Raw genomic sequence first — 15,980 nt, 5'->3', positions numbered from 1 at the left:
TTTAATTCTGTGACCTAACCAAAACATAGTCATTAAATTTGATAAAATCTCTGTACCAGTGCTTTACATACAGGGATGTTCTGAAAAGTTGTGCTGAGGCCTCAAAAATGTAAGAGCTTGCTCCTTATAATACATCCTTTTATAGTATAAGAAAAGTGCAAAGGAATAGATAGAACCAGCTTTCTTGAACAAGTATGCTATGAACCAACCTAAACAGATTTTGCTTTGAGTCATTGGTAACTGTCAAGAAGATCTGCATACAATAAAGGGATGACTTAAAAATGCACAGTGCAAGTGTGTGAGGCAGTCCAAACACAAGTTTTTGTTTGTGTGTGTATATACATTCTAAAATATTTTCTTGTGTGGGGATGTGCAGTATCGGTATGTCCAACATGTGCAGTACAGTATGAGTAGCAGCCACTGGTGCCTTGAAGTGTGGTCACAAAATAAATAATATCGTAATTGTGATTAACAGAATATGCACAGGGTCATCTGTATACATAAGTAGAAATAATAAGACAATGGATTTTTTAAATATATCAATTTATACCGTGTACCATATTGTATACCATATAAAGTTTCTATTTATGTTTAAACTAATTAGCGCAAGCAACATTCTATTAATAATTTTGTACTGTTATCGAGTAAAGCATCCTAATAAAACGGTTTATTAGGATGCGTCACGACGCAGCGGAAGTTCCCGAAGTGTACGTGAACTCAACATACATGTGTGCGCACTGTGCAATGAAAACTCGTTAGCTTGATAGTGATACGCACATTGGCATCGACGGAACTAAAAAACATCATAGGAAGGTAACGTTGTGCATCCGTACTTTTCATACAAACTTTGCTAATACCTGGTTTCTTTTAATTATTATGAAATGAAAATGATTTTTTAATTTTTTTGTCGCAGTTTGTAAAATTGATGTTTTGAGGTGTTTTAGAAGCTAGCCCGCTAGCCGCATTTATGTTAGCTTCATTTTCCTAGAACACAATTTGCGTTAGCTTAGTATTCGCCCTTTGGCGATTAACTATTTGTGTTCTTACCCTTCGCCTACATGCGTAATGAAAAGTAATATTTGGTTTTGTAGCCACGGTGTTTGTTTAAAGTAATTCACGATTCCTTTTCAACTGCTACCGGGCAGCTCGCTAACTAAGCTAGCCGGTTTGAATGAAGGAGATGGAAGACTCCATTGTTTATGAGTGCGCTGTCTCTGTGCACTGACATACTGCTAATTTTGTGTCTGCGTAATTGGTGTAGCTAAGCGAATTTCATTTATCACATTGGTCGTTAAAAGGCGTACACCACAAACTGCGGTCATGGTTTGTTCTTTGCATCCCAAGATTTCATTTATTTTGATTTGAATCCCGGTTGCGGCCTGCTTACACGTTAGCCGTGTAATCTTCTGACCTTGCTCCTCACTAGGCTAATTTAAACACCATTTATTTGGTTTCTGATCATTGTACAATATACCTTTTAAGGAATAATTTTAAGTTCAGTTAATTAAATGCATATCTATAAAACACAGCTAATTCGTTGATTAACGTAACATTATTTGCTGAACTGTACATGTACTTACATCTCATGACATTGACGAATCCCAACATAACTCCTATTTATATGACGCCTAATTCTTACACCTGGTGGTATGCTTGAACGTTCAAGGAGACTTTTTAGACAAGTTGTGAGACACTGATTCTCTGGGCTATATGTTTTCTCTATAGATGGCTGAGAACGACGTTGAAAATGAACTTCTGGATTATGAGGAGGATGATGAGCCTCAGGGAGCCCCCGAGAGTGGGACCCCAGCAAGTAAGAAGGAGGTGAAGGGCTCCTACGTATCCATCCACAGCTCAGGCTTCAGAGACTTTCTCCTCAAACCAGAGCTGCTCCGAGCCATTGTCGATTGTGGTTTTGAACACCCCTCAGAAGGTGAATGCACACAATCTCAATTTCATAACCACAGTCCTATATAATATCTTAAGATGAACACCCAGGCCTGGGCAAAATCCAAAAATTTTTCAATACCAATATTTCTCTCATTGTAATTAGTCATTTTACTCTAGTTACAAATACTGACCAAATCTTCTAAATTAAAGGTTTATAGAATTAAAGAAGTAACTGTTGCTGCTGTATAATCTAGCACAACCTCCTCCTTATAATGGTGCTATTTGTTTGTGGTTGGGAAACAAATTTATTTCCATTTCCACCTTGTTGGTTCAGCTTTCTGATAGCTTGCATATTACGTCTGATTGTTGCTGAAACAATATCCAAATAACAAGAATCTCTTTTTCAGAATTAACTATTTTTGAAACTGCCCAAGGTGTGAGATTCTAATGTTAATGCAACATTTGCAAACACAAGATCATGCAACTAAATTGTATGAGGCGAGGAATTATTCACAACATTTATGACATTGCATGGCTCTAACAACACCTCCACACAAACGTGCTTGTCTACGCTTCCTCAATTCCACTTGTCACATTATAAGTAACAACAAGTGTTTTCACTTAATAATGATTACCATTTGGTTTATTATTAGTCCAACACGAGTGTATTCCTCAAGCTATTCTGGGCATGGACATCCTGTGTCAGGCTAAGTCTGGGATGGGAAAAACAGCAGTGTTTGTGCTAGCCACCCTGCAGCAGATAGAGCCTGTGGATGGTCAGGTGAGTTGATTATGTTTTTACCACATTATTCTTAAATTGCAGTGATCATGGATCATTATACGTCTGTTTTACTTACTTATAATTAAGTGATACTTACAATATTGCTTTGCCATGGAAATTTAGACCAATTTGTTTTGTTTTTTTCTAGTTGGGGTAAGGCAGCATTTTTCTGTCAAAACTCTTTCTTATTTATTAAAGTAGCATAATTGAAATGTTTCTTAGGTGCGGTTTATGTACAAACAAAAGGAGGACCTTGTTTACGTAGATCAGTAGCAGCATATACATTAATTGCCAAGTGTGCTTACAGTAATTGGAGAAGAACAGGACGAATAAATAGGCCTATTTGTTTGGAGTTTTATCTGTGGATATTTACTATAACATGCAGAAGTGCTACTTTATTAGACCTTTTTCACACTTCCGCATTTCTCAACTGGAAGCAGTCATTACATAGGAACAATTGCAATCTAAAAAACGTTAGCGTTTGTCGCATACAAAATGTTCGTTCGGTGTATGTTCGCGTTTGCTCTTTTTCAAAAGATCCAAAACCTTAAAAAAAGGGCGGCTGCGGGCAACCGGGCGGGACAAATGAAAATGTTTTAAGGTGCAACGAGGTAACACGTACGTTTGTAGTCAGCACTTTATGCTGGATGATTATATTAAAGCAGGCTCTGCTCATAAACGTAGTTGTACTAAGCCGCTTTTTGTGGAACAGCCTTGTCTCATCACAGAAAGGGGAGAATGGGTATGAAAGGGAAAGTAATCATTTAGCCCTGGAGGAAACTGTCTCCTCTGTGTCCATTGTAAGTGTGGAAGCTGCCGCTGATGCTTCTGAACTGGACATATTCAATTGGCGTAAGAAAGATTAACATAAAAAAATGCGTAACGTTACCTGTGATATAATATAAAGGACTGTTGTTGTGGAATATTTCACTCTGCTTTGTTGGCTCTAATTTAAAGCTCACAAACTTTGCCTGTAAGTTAAAGCTAGTAAGCTTCACATACACAAGCTGTGTGTAAGCTTCACACACAAGCTATTAGTAAGGTTCACATACACAAGCTACACAAGCTATTGCTCACAATAATTTCGTATACATGCGTAAGGTACCGCATAACACAACCTTAAACGTCTTTGTTTGAGATGCAATCTGTGTAAAGGAGAAATATAAGCAATAAAAGTGGTTGTAGTCTTTACATTTAGTCATTAAATTGGGCATAATTACATTTATCCAGCATGACACCTGAAAATGTTTAGACATGTTGAAATACAGCAACTTGTTAAATGTCCTAATTTATGAATGTTTATGCTCGGAATAGTATATTTGTTGATGGAGAAGTTGAAATCACTACTGCAATCCATTGTTACTGTGTTAGAGCGTGACCCATTGTAAAGCGAAAATATGATTACCCATTTGCTTAGTACTTCCTTTTTTGTGAAAAAGGTTTATACAGTCTGATCCAGCACTAGCCAGTAAAGTTCAGACTTTAAAGTAATTTTCTTGAGGAGGGCAACAATGACTTATGAATAAATGCTAACACAAGTTAACTGGTACTACAAAGCACACTACATGAGGACTGTTAATGAAACAAATGTTCTCAACTCCTGTATTCTAGGTGTCTGTCCTGGTGATGTGCCACACACGAGAGTTGGCCTTCCAGATTAGTAAAGAGTATGAACGCTTCTCTAAGTACATGCCCACCGTTAAGGTATCTGTGTTCTTTGGTGGCCTGGCCATCAAGAAGGACGAAGAAGTCCTGAAGAAGAATTGTCCTCACATTGTTGTTGGCACTCCAGGACGTACCCTGGCGCTCATCCGCAACAAAACTCTCAGCGTGAAGAACATCAAACACTTTGTGCTTGATGAGTGTGATAAGATGCTGGAGCAGCTGGGTGAGTTATGGGAACATGAGGTTCATAGTAGACTGTTAATAAACAAGTATTCAGGGTGCAAGACGATGGTTAGTTTGTATGGCAGAGGAAACTTCCAGCTGTGTTCTGTGAATTACCAGACCAAGTTAGTTATTCATGAGCTTTCAATGTGAAAATGCATTCTTGGTAAACTAATATTGTTGTCATCTAACCATTTTAACAACCTTATTTTAAAATTTGGTTCCTATTTTTTAATTGTATTGTTTTTGTATAAAACAGACCTTGGTATTAAAATTTGTTTTTTCCTGTAGATATGAGGCGTGATGTCCAGGAAATATTCAGGTTGACACCCCATGAGAAGCAGGTTATGATGTTCAGTGCAACACTAAGCAAGGAGATCCGCCCTGTGTGCCGCAAATTTATGCAGGATGTGAGTTTTTATAAAAGATTCACCAATAATTCAAAAAGCCGAGCTGCTTACTTTATGGTTGATCCGTTTGATCTAAATAGCTTTTCAAACAACAGTAAACTGGTACAGTTCTTGTTGGGAAACCACATAACCACCACCATAGAAGAAACCATATTTTAGATTGTAGCAGAAGTTCATGTTAAAATTAAAAGTTGATTTTATTCAACCAACTAGGATATGCATTTCTTCTCCTTTTTGGCATCTCGTTCCCTCTAGGAACCAAAATTTCAGGTTCTGAAGCACAATTTTATTTTTGCTCCAGATGAGCTGACACTGATTCAAAAAGCCCTATGAATGAACAAGCTGGCTCCAGGTGAAGTCTTCCAGGATAAATAAAAACCAAAAACAGAATATAGTCTTGTCAGCTGTTTCAGCCTATATTATTTTTGTGTACTCAACAAATGAAATGGTTTAGGTAGTTCAGTATTTGTAGAGAAGTCCCTCTTAGCTTTGCCCACTTGTGGCTGTCAGTGTCATTAGTGGCCGTATTAGAGGGGCAAAGCAATCCTCCTCTGCATATTTGGCTTGGTCAGGACAATCCCTTATCCTGACTATCTTGCAGCAGGAGAACAGGGTCCACTGCTCATATAATATTCAAAATCTGGTGTAAATTGTGTGTAATATGTAGAACTCAGAAACATGTGAAAACTTTTTCAAATTTTGTTTTTTCTTTTAATCACTGTATGGCATGTGTGAGTGTAACAAGTTGTCTTGCTTCTTGCTCATTTATGGTGTGGTCTGCAGAGATGTGTGAAACCATTGGTGAGTTTTTTGGTCTTGTTTTGTAGCCCATGGAGGTGTTTGTAGATGATGAGACCAAGCTGACACTTCATGGCTTACAGCAGTATTACTGCAAGTTGAAGGACAGTGAGAAGAACCGAAAGCTATTTGACCTGCTCGATGTTCTTGAGTTTAATCAGGTATTGTTTGCAGTCATTTGAGATGAGTTAGAATCAGTCATGTACATGTTAAACTATTAATGTGGGAGCACTTTATATAAACAAAACATTATGTTGTTAAATTTTTAAAGCAATAAGTAAAACCTTTTGTGTCTTGAATATTTGAGGGAAATATTTGTTAACTTAATCATGTCTGTCTTTCTTTGGTTCATGTTAGGTGGTGATCTTTGTGAAGTCAGTGCATCGCTGTGTGGCTCTGTCCCAGCTGCTGGTGGAGCAGAACTTCCCTGCTATTGCTATCCACAGGGGCATGGCACAGGAAGAAAGGTACATGCTGATATTATCTTTCATCATGATCTTGTATTCACACTTACCTTGAAAGGAGGGGAAAAGACATCATGGTACTGCGATAAGTTTTAGTCTAGGGTTTTGCTTTAAATTTTTTGGTAAAGTTAAGCATTGTACTTAGAGGAATATTTTGCTATTAGGATTATGGCACTGGTTACAATCCATGTAATTATCAGGCACCAGTAAATTCTGTGATTAGCTCGTGTTGCCGTGTTGCTTGCCTGTAGATGGCGGTACTCTTAACATTTTGAGAGACATGGACACAGGCCTATCACAGGGGGCCTGGTGGATCATTGGGTAGATCACCATGTTGGGATGCGGAAAGCCACAGGATCGAATTCCACCCCACCAAGGGTGGTCCCACCGAGCCACAATATATACACTCTGTTGGACAAGAAATTCTGCCAGAAAGAATCACAATACATTATCGGGTGGGGGTGTTCTAGAATGCACTGTCTCTGAATTGCCTAAACACTTCGCAGATGCAGTAGACATGCAGTCTTTGACAGAATTGTTACTTCAATGTAAAACCTGCACCTGTAAGGATACAATCCAGTTACATTAAATTGACAATAGAAGAAATGTCCTGTCCTTATGTTCATATGTGTATGGTTAGCTTGCTGAATAGCATCTGTCACAAAGCATTCAGCTCTCCAAAAAAACCATATTGAGGTCAACAAAAATGATTGAAGCCACACTCATATTTTATAAGTCAATAATGTAATTATGTGATGAACAACACACGAACATCAACCAACAAACTCGAGATAGTTGATGTCCTTGCACTTATGACACAATTTGATCTGAAACTGGTCCACATTTCCCCAGCCTACAAAGCTGGCAACCACCTGAATCTCAGTTCCACCTAGTACTTAAAGTGGACATCTCAGTCAATCCTCTTCTTTTTTTCAGCTCACTCTTTCTACCTAGGTCTTCCCATACTTCTGCTCCACTTCTCATTTTCTGTTATATCATTGGAACTCTCAAACCACCCTAACATCTGTCCTCTGCAGCCCATCTCCTTCACTCTCAACTTACAAGCAACTGCACCCACACTAATTCCAGCCATTACACAAATCGTTAACACATCTCTCACAACAGGCACCTTTCACACCACATTTAATCAGACCTGGATTACCCCACTGCCTAAGAAGCCTACTCTGGACAACTCCTTTTTGGAGAACTGGACTTTGTCATCACTGGCCAAGGCCCTTGAATGAGCAGTCTCAATTTTCTTTCTCTGAAAATCCTCCTTGATGTCAACCAGTCCAGCTTCAGATAGTTTGCTGTCCTAATCCTACTCAGTCTGGGCTGGCTCAGGTCTTACCAATCTAGACAAACTTTAAGGGTATCTAAACAGGGGCAGCTGTGGATGGGAAACTAATTGCCTGTCCACAGATTTGCTACAGGGCTCTCAACCTTATTTTCATCTCCATCTAAGTAACGTCTCGGATTTATAGAATCTGGTCACACCGGGTTTCCTATTATTTCTGTTGTTGACCCAAAGCTCGTCCTCTGGATCCTCGTAATGTCTCCTTATGCATTTCTGGCGAATTCTCTGACATCTTCAGCTCAATTTCTCAAAGATAGAAGCACTAGACTTTCCAGCCAGAGGTCGCATACAACGCAGCATCAATCTAGGATTTTCAGTGATAGTCTACCAAAAATCTAAAGGTCATCTCCTTCATCTCTTGGCCATTTTGCTCTTTACAACAACAAAAAGATCAGACCATCTTTCAGAATAACACTGCACATCCAGCAGCGGCACATCCAGCAGCGTCACTTCCAGTTTTCAAAGTCTGATAAAGACAGATGTGCAACTGCTATTACTTACACATACACGCATTACACAACATTAAAAACAAAAAAAGATTGTTCTTTTCTCCTCTGTTCTATCTTGCACTAGTGTCATTCCCTTTTCTGTTGTTCATCCCCTCCCCCCAGGTTATCCCGGTACCAGCAGTTTAAAGACTTTCAGCGGCGGATCTTGGTTGCTACCAACCTCTTTGGACGAGGCATGGACATTGAGCGAGTCAACATTGTCTTCAACTACGACATGCCAGAGGATTCTGATACGTACCTTCACAGAGTCAGTCCAGCTACAATATAATTTTTTACAGATGTACATATACACTTCCAAAGCAAACAGAAAAAGGTAACCTACAAAAGGCTTATAGCTTGTACCAAATTTACAAAAAAAAATCCTGATCCTGGAAAGTTTGAGGCAGTTGTAATCTAAAACACAAGAAACCTTTTAAAAGTTTTCACTTTTCCAAGATTTTGTAGAAATTTAACAGGCCTGTTTTCTTTTGTAGAAATTTCTTTTAAGCCCCTACTTTCTTTTTGCACTTCAGGTGGCCCGTGCTGGCAGGTTTGGGACAAAAGGTCTGGCCATCACCTTTGTGTCAGATGAGGCCGATGCCAAGACCCTGAATGAGGTCCAGGATCGCTTTGAAGTCAATGTAGCAGAGCTACCAGAGGAGATTGATATTTCCTCCTACAGTAAGTTGTTATAGCTGTTGTCCTTCTAATTAGATTTTGTTTGACAACCTATTGATCTTTGAAAAAATGAATAGGCAAACCCTTCACTGAGTTGAACTGTTTGGAATTAGCTTCTGTTTTATTCATTTTTTTTTTTTGGTCTTTAGCAAAAATATTGGTGTATCAATAGTCTTTTTCTTGTCTTTGTCACTGTGTATTTTTTATTTATTTTTTCCCCATCTCCAGTAGATCTGACAACCGCATATTGTTTTTTTTCTATTTACAGTTGAACAGTCCAGATGAGCCTGGGATGTGTTTTCCAGCAGAGTGGATGTGTGACCGTTGGTGTTGCTGTATTTGGTGGGAGGAAAAAAAAAATTTTGTTTTAAATTACCCCTCCAAACATATTTGTTGGCAAATTCATAAAGATAAAATCTTTTTTTATTTTATCATGTTGGGGTGTTTGTTTTAGTGTTTTCCTTGTTGAAATTGTGGATATATTGTTTTGGTTAAAGAAATAAACATTTTTATAACTCATTTCATGGTACTAGATTTCATTTTGCACAAATATTATGTCACATGTTTTGATTATTTACTCTCACAAGCAGAGGGCGCTACCATCAAAGCAAACAGACTTTTCTCAAGTGGCTGGCCACTGTACACTGGCTGCTAAAGGGATAATTTTGAATATTTTTTATTTTATCTGAACAAGTTGAGTTAAAATAAAAATTGACATGAAATTTGAATTCAGCCAGTTTTATCACATGTATCTTGTGCCAGCTACACTGGTATCTCAGTCTCTAAAAATAGATAAATATATACAAACTTTGATCAAAGGGAAGAAAATGCATTGAAAAGTAATCAAAATGAAATTGTCAAGAAATACAGGTTTGCTTAAGACATTTCTCTAATTACAAACAAGAAATCAGATGCCTCAAAGGAAAAGCTTTTGCATTGGTCTGGTCCTCAACACTGCAATGCCAGTGTTGATTATTTAGCAGTTTTAGTTACATGTAAACTCAGTAATCTGCATGTGAACTTACTTTTTAGATGCTTTATTTCAGCATGTCAAAAATGTAATGTTCATAACATGCTGGTCTGTCCACATTTTTATTTTGTTTGCCTTATTTGCATTATGGATTCTTGAAGATGCAAAAGTAGGTCTTCCTGGTTGTCAGCCTATGATGTTGCCTATATAGGCTACCATGTATTGCTACGTTTCAGTGCTAAAGTGCTTTCTTGCTCTTGTATCATTTCTCCTCATGGGCTGTTCACGGGGGGGAAAAAACAACCGGATCCAGCAGTCAGTCCAGTCCAGAAAGGAGGCTTCTTCAGGCCTTTAATTTGGGTCCCATGTCCATTTAAACAGGAGGAGGCATGTGTAAAATCCACTCCGGTCACACAAATTACAAGAAGTGTTGCCTTTATGATTGTTAATAAAACTGAGACAGCCCCTGCTGTGGATGCCTGTGGTCTTCATTCACTTGGAGCCAGAGAGAGACCCCTTGTTTTGGAGTGTCTTTTTTCATCAAGAACTTGAACTCAATACAGTAGAACATAAATTCCTCCTTTGTACTAGTCTTTGAACTTATGTGTGTCTCCATACATCCAGTGCTGTGGAGGGAGGGCCACTTCATTGAGAAGGCTACAGTCATCACTGCATTTACATGACTGGATGAACATGACTGACCTCTGGAAGCGCTCGCCATCTGTGCAGACAAAAGTCACAGGTATGGTGTGTGTCCGGCGTGGCGAGCAGCACTTTCTATCAGTACACATGCCACAGTAGTTAGGCCGGTAGAGGTGGACACTTTTACACTCTCCATAGCCCAGGCGGAGGGGCTCTGGGGCTTTTTGGGTTGGGGAGCACTTCCTCCCTTTCTGTGGCTGGATAAAGAAGAGGAAGATATGAGTGTCATCTTCTGGATTATAAGAAATGTTGCTTTTTTCAGGTTCAATAGCTATATTTACCAAATATATTCATATGGTGATAAAAAAAATAATCTGATAAGTTTTGACTTTCATCCATCCCATCCTGTTACATAAAAGCAGACTTAAGCAGCTTTGCACTCAAACTCATTAGTTTCACATTAAAGAGGACCAGACTGCAACTTCCTATGCCAAAACAGGAATTGAAAGAGAAGGATTATGTTTAGATTTGAGTGATTAATTTTAAGATTAAACATTTGTTTAACATTGGATGGCCCTTTACTGTAAACCACACTGACACCTATGATCACCCTTGGCACCAAAGGATTTTACTCAGCAGAGCAGAGAAAAGAGCTCTTAGTGTGTGTCCAACATGGAGGATTAATATAGACACACCACTTCCCTGGACTCTGAATACACAGACTAGAGCTAGCTATGGACAGTAGCTTCGCAGGAATGCTGGGGGTGGGGGGCTATATTTAAAAAGGCGCCTGCCTGCCACAAAAATGCCGATGAGTAAATCAGTACGCCCACTTCCCACTATAAGTAAAGCTTCATGAAAACTTTACTAAGATAATCTATCTCCTTAAGCTTGGGATAAAGACAGTTGTAGCATATTTACTCAGAGCAAGAGAACAGATTTTTTCCCCCTTCTTTCTAGTTGTGATTTGATCTGGGCAAGGACATACAGTTGGAAAAGATTTAATTCCCTTATTTTGAAATGTCAGAGTAAAACAAAGAATCAACATCAACATGATATTGAATACACATTCAGCTAGTGCAAGTGTTCCTTAACTATAAATTAGATTAAATTTCTGAAGGGTTGTGAAATCTTTGCACCCAACTGTACAAAGTGAAATTATTTCTTTACTATCATTCCTAATTGATATTGTTATCACAAGCCATTTAGGTTTCATTTTATGAGAGATAAGTGGCTGTGATTTGTTACAGTATATTGGCACCAAAGTGTATATTCAACCTCACCGTCTGTCTCCACCTTCTTTAGCTCAAGCCAGCTTCAGTCTACTTACCTTGGCTGTGCCAGTTATGGCATGGCATGGCCGTATGGTACAGATCCTCGTCTCTCTCTCCAGCTTGCACTGAGGATTCTTGTTGGTGATACGAGAAGAAATGCCCACTCCACAGGTGCGAGAGCACTGGGACCATTCAGTTGTCTGGACTGGACACTTCTCTCTCAGATGGCTCCACACTAAAAGTGCAAAATAAATAAAATAGAATTATCCCAACCATCCCATCAAGGGGTCACAAGATGAATCCATCCATGCCATCATTATCTGTAACTGCTTATCCTGTTTAGGGTTGCAGGGGGGCTGATACCTATCCCAGCTGTCATAGGGCAAGACACGGGGTATACACTTGACAGGTCACCAGTCTATCTCAGGGCTAACACAGAGAGACATAGACAAACAATAATTTAAACTCACATTCACACCTACGGGCAATTTAGAGTTTCCAACTAACCTAACATGTGCATGTCTTTGGACTGTGAGAAGAAAACCTACCCAAGGACGGCGAGAATGTACACACACAGAAACTACACATAGAAAGGTACAAGATGAATCTTGGATATCAAATACAATTAACATGCTTAAAACACTTTCTGCAACAAATTATGTTTTCAAAATATCAGTCTGTGAAGTACTTCGACATATCACCCAACACCCATAAAAACTACCTTCCCATCAGGCTCAGTTATAATTATGGCTTAGTGAACCTCTGCAAATGCTGTAACTATGGTGTTGAATGTGGTTATAATAAACATCACACTTGTTTAACATCAAGCCTGGTAATTGAAAGTATCATAAATTGCTGATTTTAATACTTAGTTCAAAGCACCACCATATTCAAGCAGTCTCACCGTGCCACTAGCACTGCTGTGAGCCCTTAGTCTTGTTTAATATTTTTAGAAATATGAAGGGGAATGATTTTAGTAGTTAAAATATGTAGACATTTGTAACTTCAGCACTTAATGTGTTTCTATATTTATAATCATTATCAAACGGTGCAAAGTTGTATAATATACAAAAAAATAATCACAAAATATGACATTCTGCCTTTAACTTAGCAAAGCTGCATTGTTTGAAATCAATTTCAGTGTTGTTGAAATTCAGCACCCAATCTCTTGTATTCTCTCACTAGGCAGATGTTTGTAGCCATGTTCATTCTCCCAGCCACTGGGCTTGACACCTGTGAATTTTTTGGCAAGGACCAGCTCATTTTCAAGGTGGTGAGGCTGGTGTCGAGATCTGGACTGCTGCTGCTTTGGAGGAGACACCTGTAATGAGAGATAAGATGAGATGGTGCTGTTTGTCTGAAAAGTATTGGTGGTGCAATCATATCTTCTGTTTGTTTTTCACAGTGTTATCACCATGGGACCAAGATTATAAAAAGGAGTTACTTTAGGACAATTGGTCAAAAGAGAGACACATTAATCTTTGGCATGATATAAAACACGAGTATCTGGTCTGAGTAAGCACATATAGTTTTATCAATTAGAAAGTGGAAGAGGGATTTGGAATTTTCATTACTGCTGCATTTTTTCACATACAGAAAAGTTTATAGGTTTAAAGCCTAAAATAGCACCGTTGTGGGGGTGATTCAATTTTATTCTCTAAAAAGAAAGAGAAATAAAAGAAAAATGTATAGATATAAAAAAAAAATGTGCTGGGACTGTGTCTATCATTCTGCAAAGGACTGTAGCTGAAGATGAAAAATAAACAAACCTGATGCTTGGGTGGGAGGCGCCAGGTGCCTTTATGGCAATCCACACTGAAGCAGCACTGCCCAGGTATCCTGACCAGCCTTGGGTACGGGCAAGATGGGGAAACTGGTGGCAGCTTATTGTTGCAGAGTGGGGCGCAGCCAACAGCACCGTCAATGCAGGTGCACAGATGTTTACAGCTGGCACGGAAGCTCTCACCATTCTGGTAGATCCTACCATTGTACTCACATGTGCGTCCCTCTGATTTAGCTGGAAAGACACATTACTCAGCTGAAACAACAACATTACTGGCTTTCAACATGTAAAGACATTTAAAATGGACTGATCATATAAACATAATCACTGTTCTTATACATAAACTATAAAGCAACAATCATAAATACCTGTGGATGAGGCATTTTAGAGATGCACTTCTACAGGATGAGGCTTGCTTTAAAATGAACAATTACATTAATGAATTTCAACAGCTGAAATACAGCCTGTTATGCAATCTCTCTCCTGATTTTACCAAAAAACCCACACACACAATGGCTAAGAAGGAAAGGTCACTGGAAATAAGGAGACACAACCTGTCAGACACCTTGTCTCCAAAGCATAGAAGAACCAACTATTAATAGTCTGTGGGCCAGCACTGGGATGTTGCAGATGGAAAGAGTATTTTTATCTTGGAAACCCCCTGTTGCCACTATAAAGAATCTAATACTCATTACAATACCTGCTGTGCTGTTCCCAGATGTGCATGTTCACATAATCATTGTTGAGCTGTGATGGCTGGATTAGAGTTTTAATTAACATATATTGCTTTTTTTTGCCCAATACTATCTATAAGAGTGCAATGCAAATACTTGCAAAGGTTGCTATTTTGCAGGTTAAATTTCCTCCTTCCTAATATACACTATTTCTTTTCTCCTCACCTCGACAGATGCCCCAGGCCATGGTCACATCATTGCCATAATTACACTCAAGCCCTTTGTGGTGGTCACAAGGCCTTGTGGAGCTGCAGTCCTGGTTAAGCTGTGCTGCACACACCTTGCAGCAGCCACATCCATCTGACACAGTGCTTACACCTGGAGGGCAAATCAGGGGTTCTGCAGGGCACTCACACACTGCTGGGCATCTAGCAGTCACCTGGGTGCATGATGCGAAGTGAAGGACCAATTTTCTGTTATGCAACATTTTCTATAGCAACTGTATGAAAAGAAATATGTCAAAACTAGAGACAGTGAACTGTCTAGATCTTTGCTTAGAGTAGGCTACATCAAATGTATGCAGTGCCACACACACACACACACACACACACACACTTGATGGAAAAATCTGCATGCACACAAACTGTATGGCAATCAGGCGGCTATAGTTATCAACAGTGAATTAGTTCTGGCTTTTCTTCCAACTGAGCTGAGCACTAGAGCCAACTTGTTCCAGTTAGTAGGAGTAAACATATCACTGTGCTTAACAAAAGTAGACATGAGTAGACATGCTCATTACCAGGAAGGAAATCCAACTTCTGCAGTACATTAATTATTAACCTAGATTAAAAGGAGTGATAACCCCAGCGAAATCTCATGTTTTAAGCAGACGTGATTATTGCTTAAATTTCTTTTAATCTGGTGTTGGTTGAATGTAAACGCAATCTATGAGGATAAAACAAATGTTTTTCATGTGTATATATATGAAAAACATTTATTTATTTTATTTATATCAAACCCTGGATGGGATTTATATTGACATTCATTTACTTGCAACTACATTATGCATACCAGATTACACATTAAACTAATCTTAATCGTTAAGCAGACGTTCGGCTCAAAAACAGATGCATGCTTCGATGTTGGGAGAGAAACTTCTTACCTGTGCGATGACGGCTGTCGTCAGTACAGTCACGTATATGAGAAATGCCATCGTTAGCCAATGACAAGTTTAAGCAAAAATAGTAATATGTCAAAACACCAAAAACTCACTATACAATATATAGCTGTCCCCCACGGAACGGCTGTTAAGCAGCCTGTTTTAATTTTCTCCTGGAATAAACACTGTCTTAACTTTATACCCACTGTGAGCTTTAAGAGACCGCGCCCCTCTACATACTTCTAACCAATCAGCATGCAAATAACAGCCCAGACAGGATATGTGGGCGTGACACGGGCATGGGGTTGTTTGCTGATTGGTGGGCGTGTTTTGGAATGAATGCAGCCATTCACAAAAGTCCCAGGACCATTATGTATTTTATTAGTAGCAATATTTTTTTTTCATTTTTTTAATTAAAGCGTTACACCCGCTTTTGAAGTCACACTTTGGCACATTCTTTCTATTTTGGCCACCACTCTCCTAATCCTAGGTAAATATCTTCAACTGGGTCAGGCTATGTGGTTAAATTAATAAGACCTTCACCTCAAGAGAGGAGGAATTCCTTGTTTTTTCTCTCACACCAGTGGAAGTTCCAGAACAGGAAATCAAAGTGGACTTTATTAAACAAGAGGATAGCAATTGTCAAGATATAGTAAGCACACATATCTTTGTTAAAGTTTATCATAATCTGAAAAAAAGTGTTTTGATCATTTTTAAAACTAGCT

The 15,980-nt window shown here is 38.8% G+C and overlaps 2 protein-coding genes across 6 annotated transcripts; one reads left to right on the top strand and one right to left on the bottom strand.

The window, feature by feature from the left end:
• The first annotated feature begins 673 nt into the window (after nucleotides 1–673).
• Nucleotides 674–9,272, top strand: LOC137123868 (ATP-dependent RNA helicase DDX39A-like). The gene is made up of 10 exons (XM_067498193.1): nucleotides 674–813; nucleotides 1,726–1,933; nucleotides 2,544–2,671; nucleotides 4,283–4,559; nucleotides 4,850–4,968; nucleotides 5,796–5,927; nucleotides 6,124–6,233; nucleotides 8,199–8,343; nucleotides 8,609–8,756; nucleotides 9,022–9,272. The coding sequence occupies exons 2-10, from the start codon at nucleotides 1,726–1,728 to the stop codon at nucleotides 9,036–9,038; spliced, it is 1,284 nt and encodes a 427-aa protein (XP_067354294.1). The 5' UTR covers nucleotides 674–813; the 3' UTR covers nucleotides 9,039–9,272.
• Nucleotides 9,273–10,270: 998 nt separating this feature from the next.
• LOC137123869 (CCN family member 1-like) lies at nucleotides 10,271–15,453 on the bottom strand. 5 transcript variants are annotated; one of them, XM_067498196.1, is made up of 6 exons: nucleotides 15,259–15,453; nucleotides 14,322–14,535; nucleotides 13,409–13,656; nucleotides 12,873–12,960; nucleotides 11,696–11,874; nucleotides 10,271–10,622 (listed from the first exon to the last, which is right to left on the bottom strand). In XM_067498196.1, exons 1-6 carry the CDS (start codon nucleotides 15,307–15,309, stop codon nucleotides 10,311–10,313), a joined length of 1,092 nt encoding a protein of 363 aa, XP_067354297.1. In that variant the 5' UTR covers nucleotides 15,310–15,453; the 3' UTR covers nucleotides 10,271–10,310. The 5 variants fall into 5 exon arrangements, with proteins under 5 accessions (XP_067354297.1, XP_067354295.1, XP_067354296.1 ...); XM_067498194.1 differs by having other exon boundaries at nucleotides 12,822–12,960; nucleotides 15,259–15,452; XM_067498195.1 differs by having other exon boundaries at nucleotides 12,822–12,960; nucleotides 14,322–14,595; nucleotides 15,259–15,417.
• Nucleotides 15,454–15,980: the final 527 nt, after the last annotated feature.

The sequence above is a fragment of the Channa argus genome, chromosome 3 (assembly GCF_033026475.1).
Source record: "Channa argus isolate prfri chromosome 3, Channa argus male v1.0, whole genome shotgun sequence".
NCBI lineage: Eukaryota > Metazoa > Chordata > Actinopteri > Anabantiformes > Channidae > Channa > Channa argus.
Note: the sequence above shows the minus strand (reverse complement) of the source record. Positions and strands in the feature narration are given on the sequence as shown.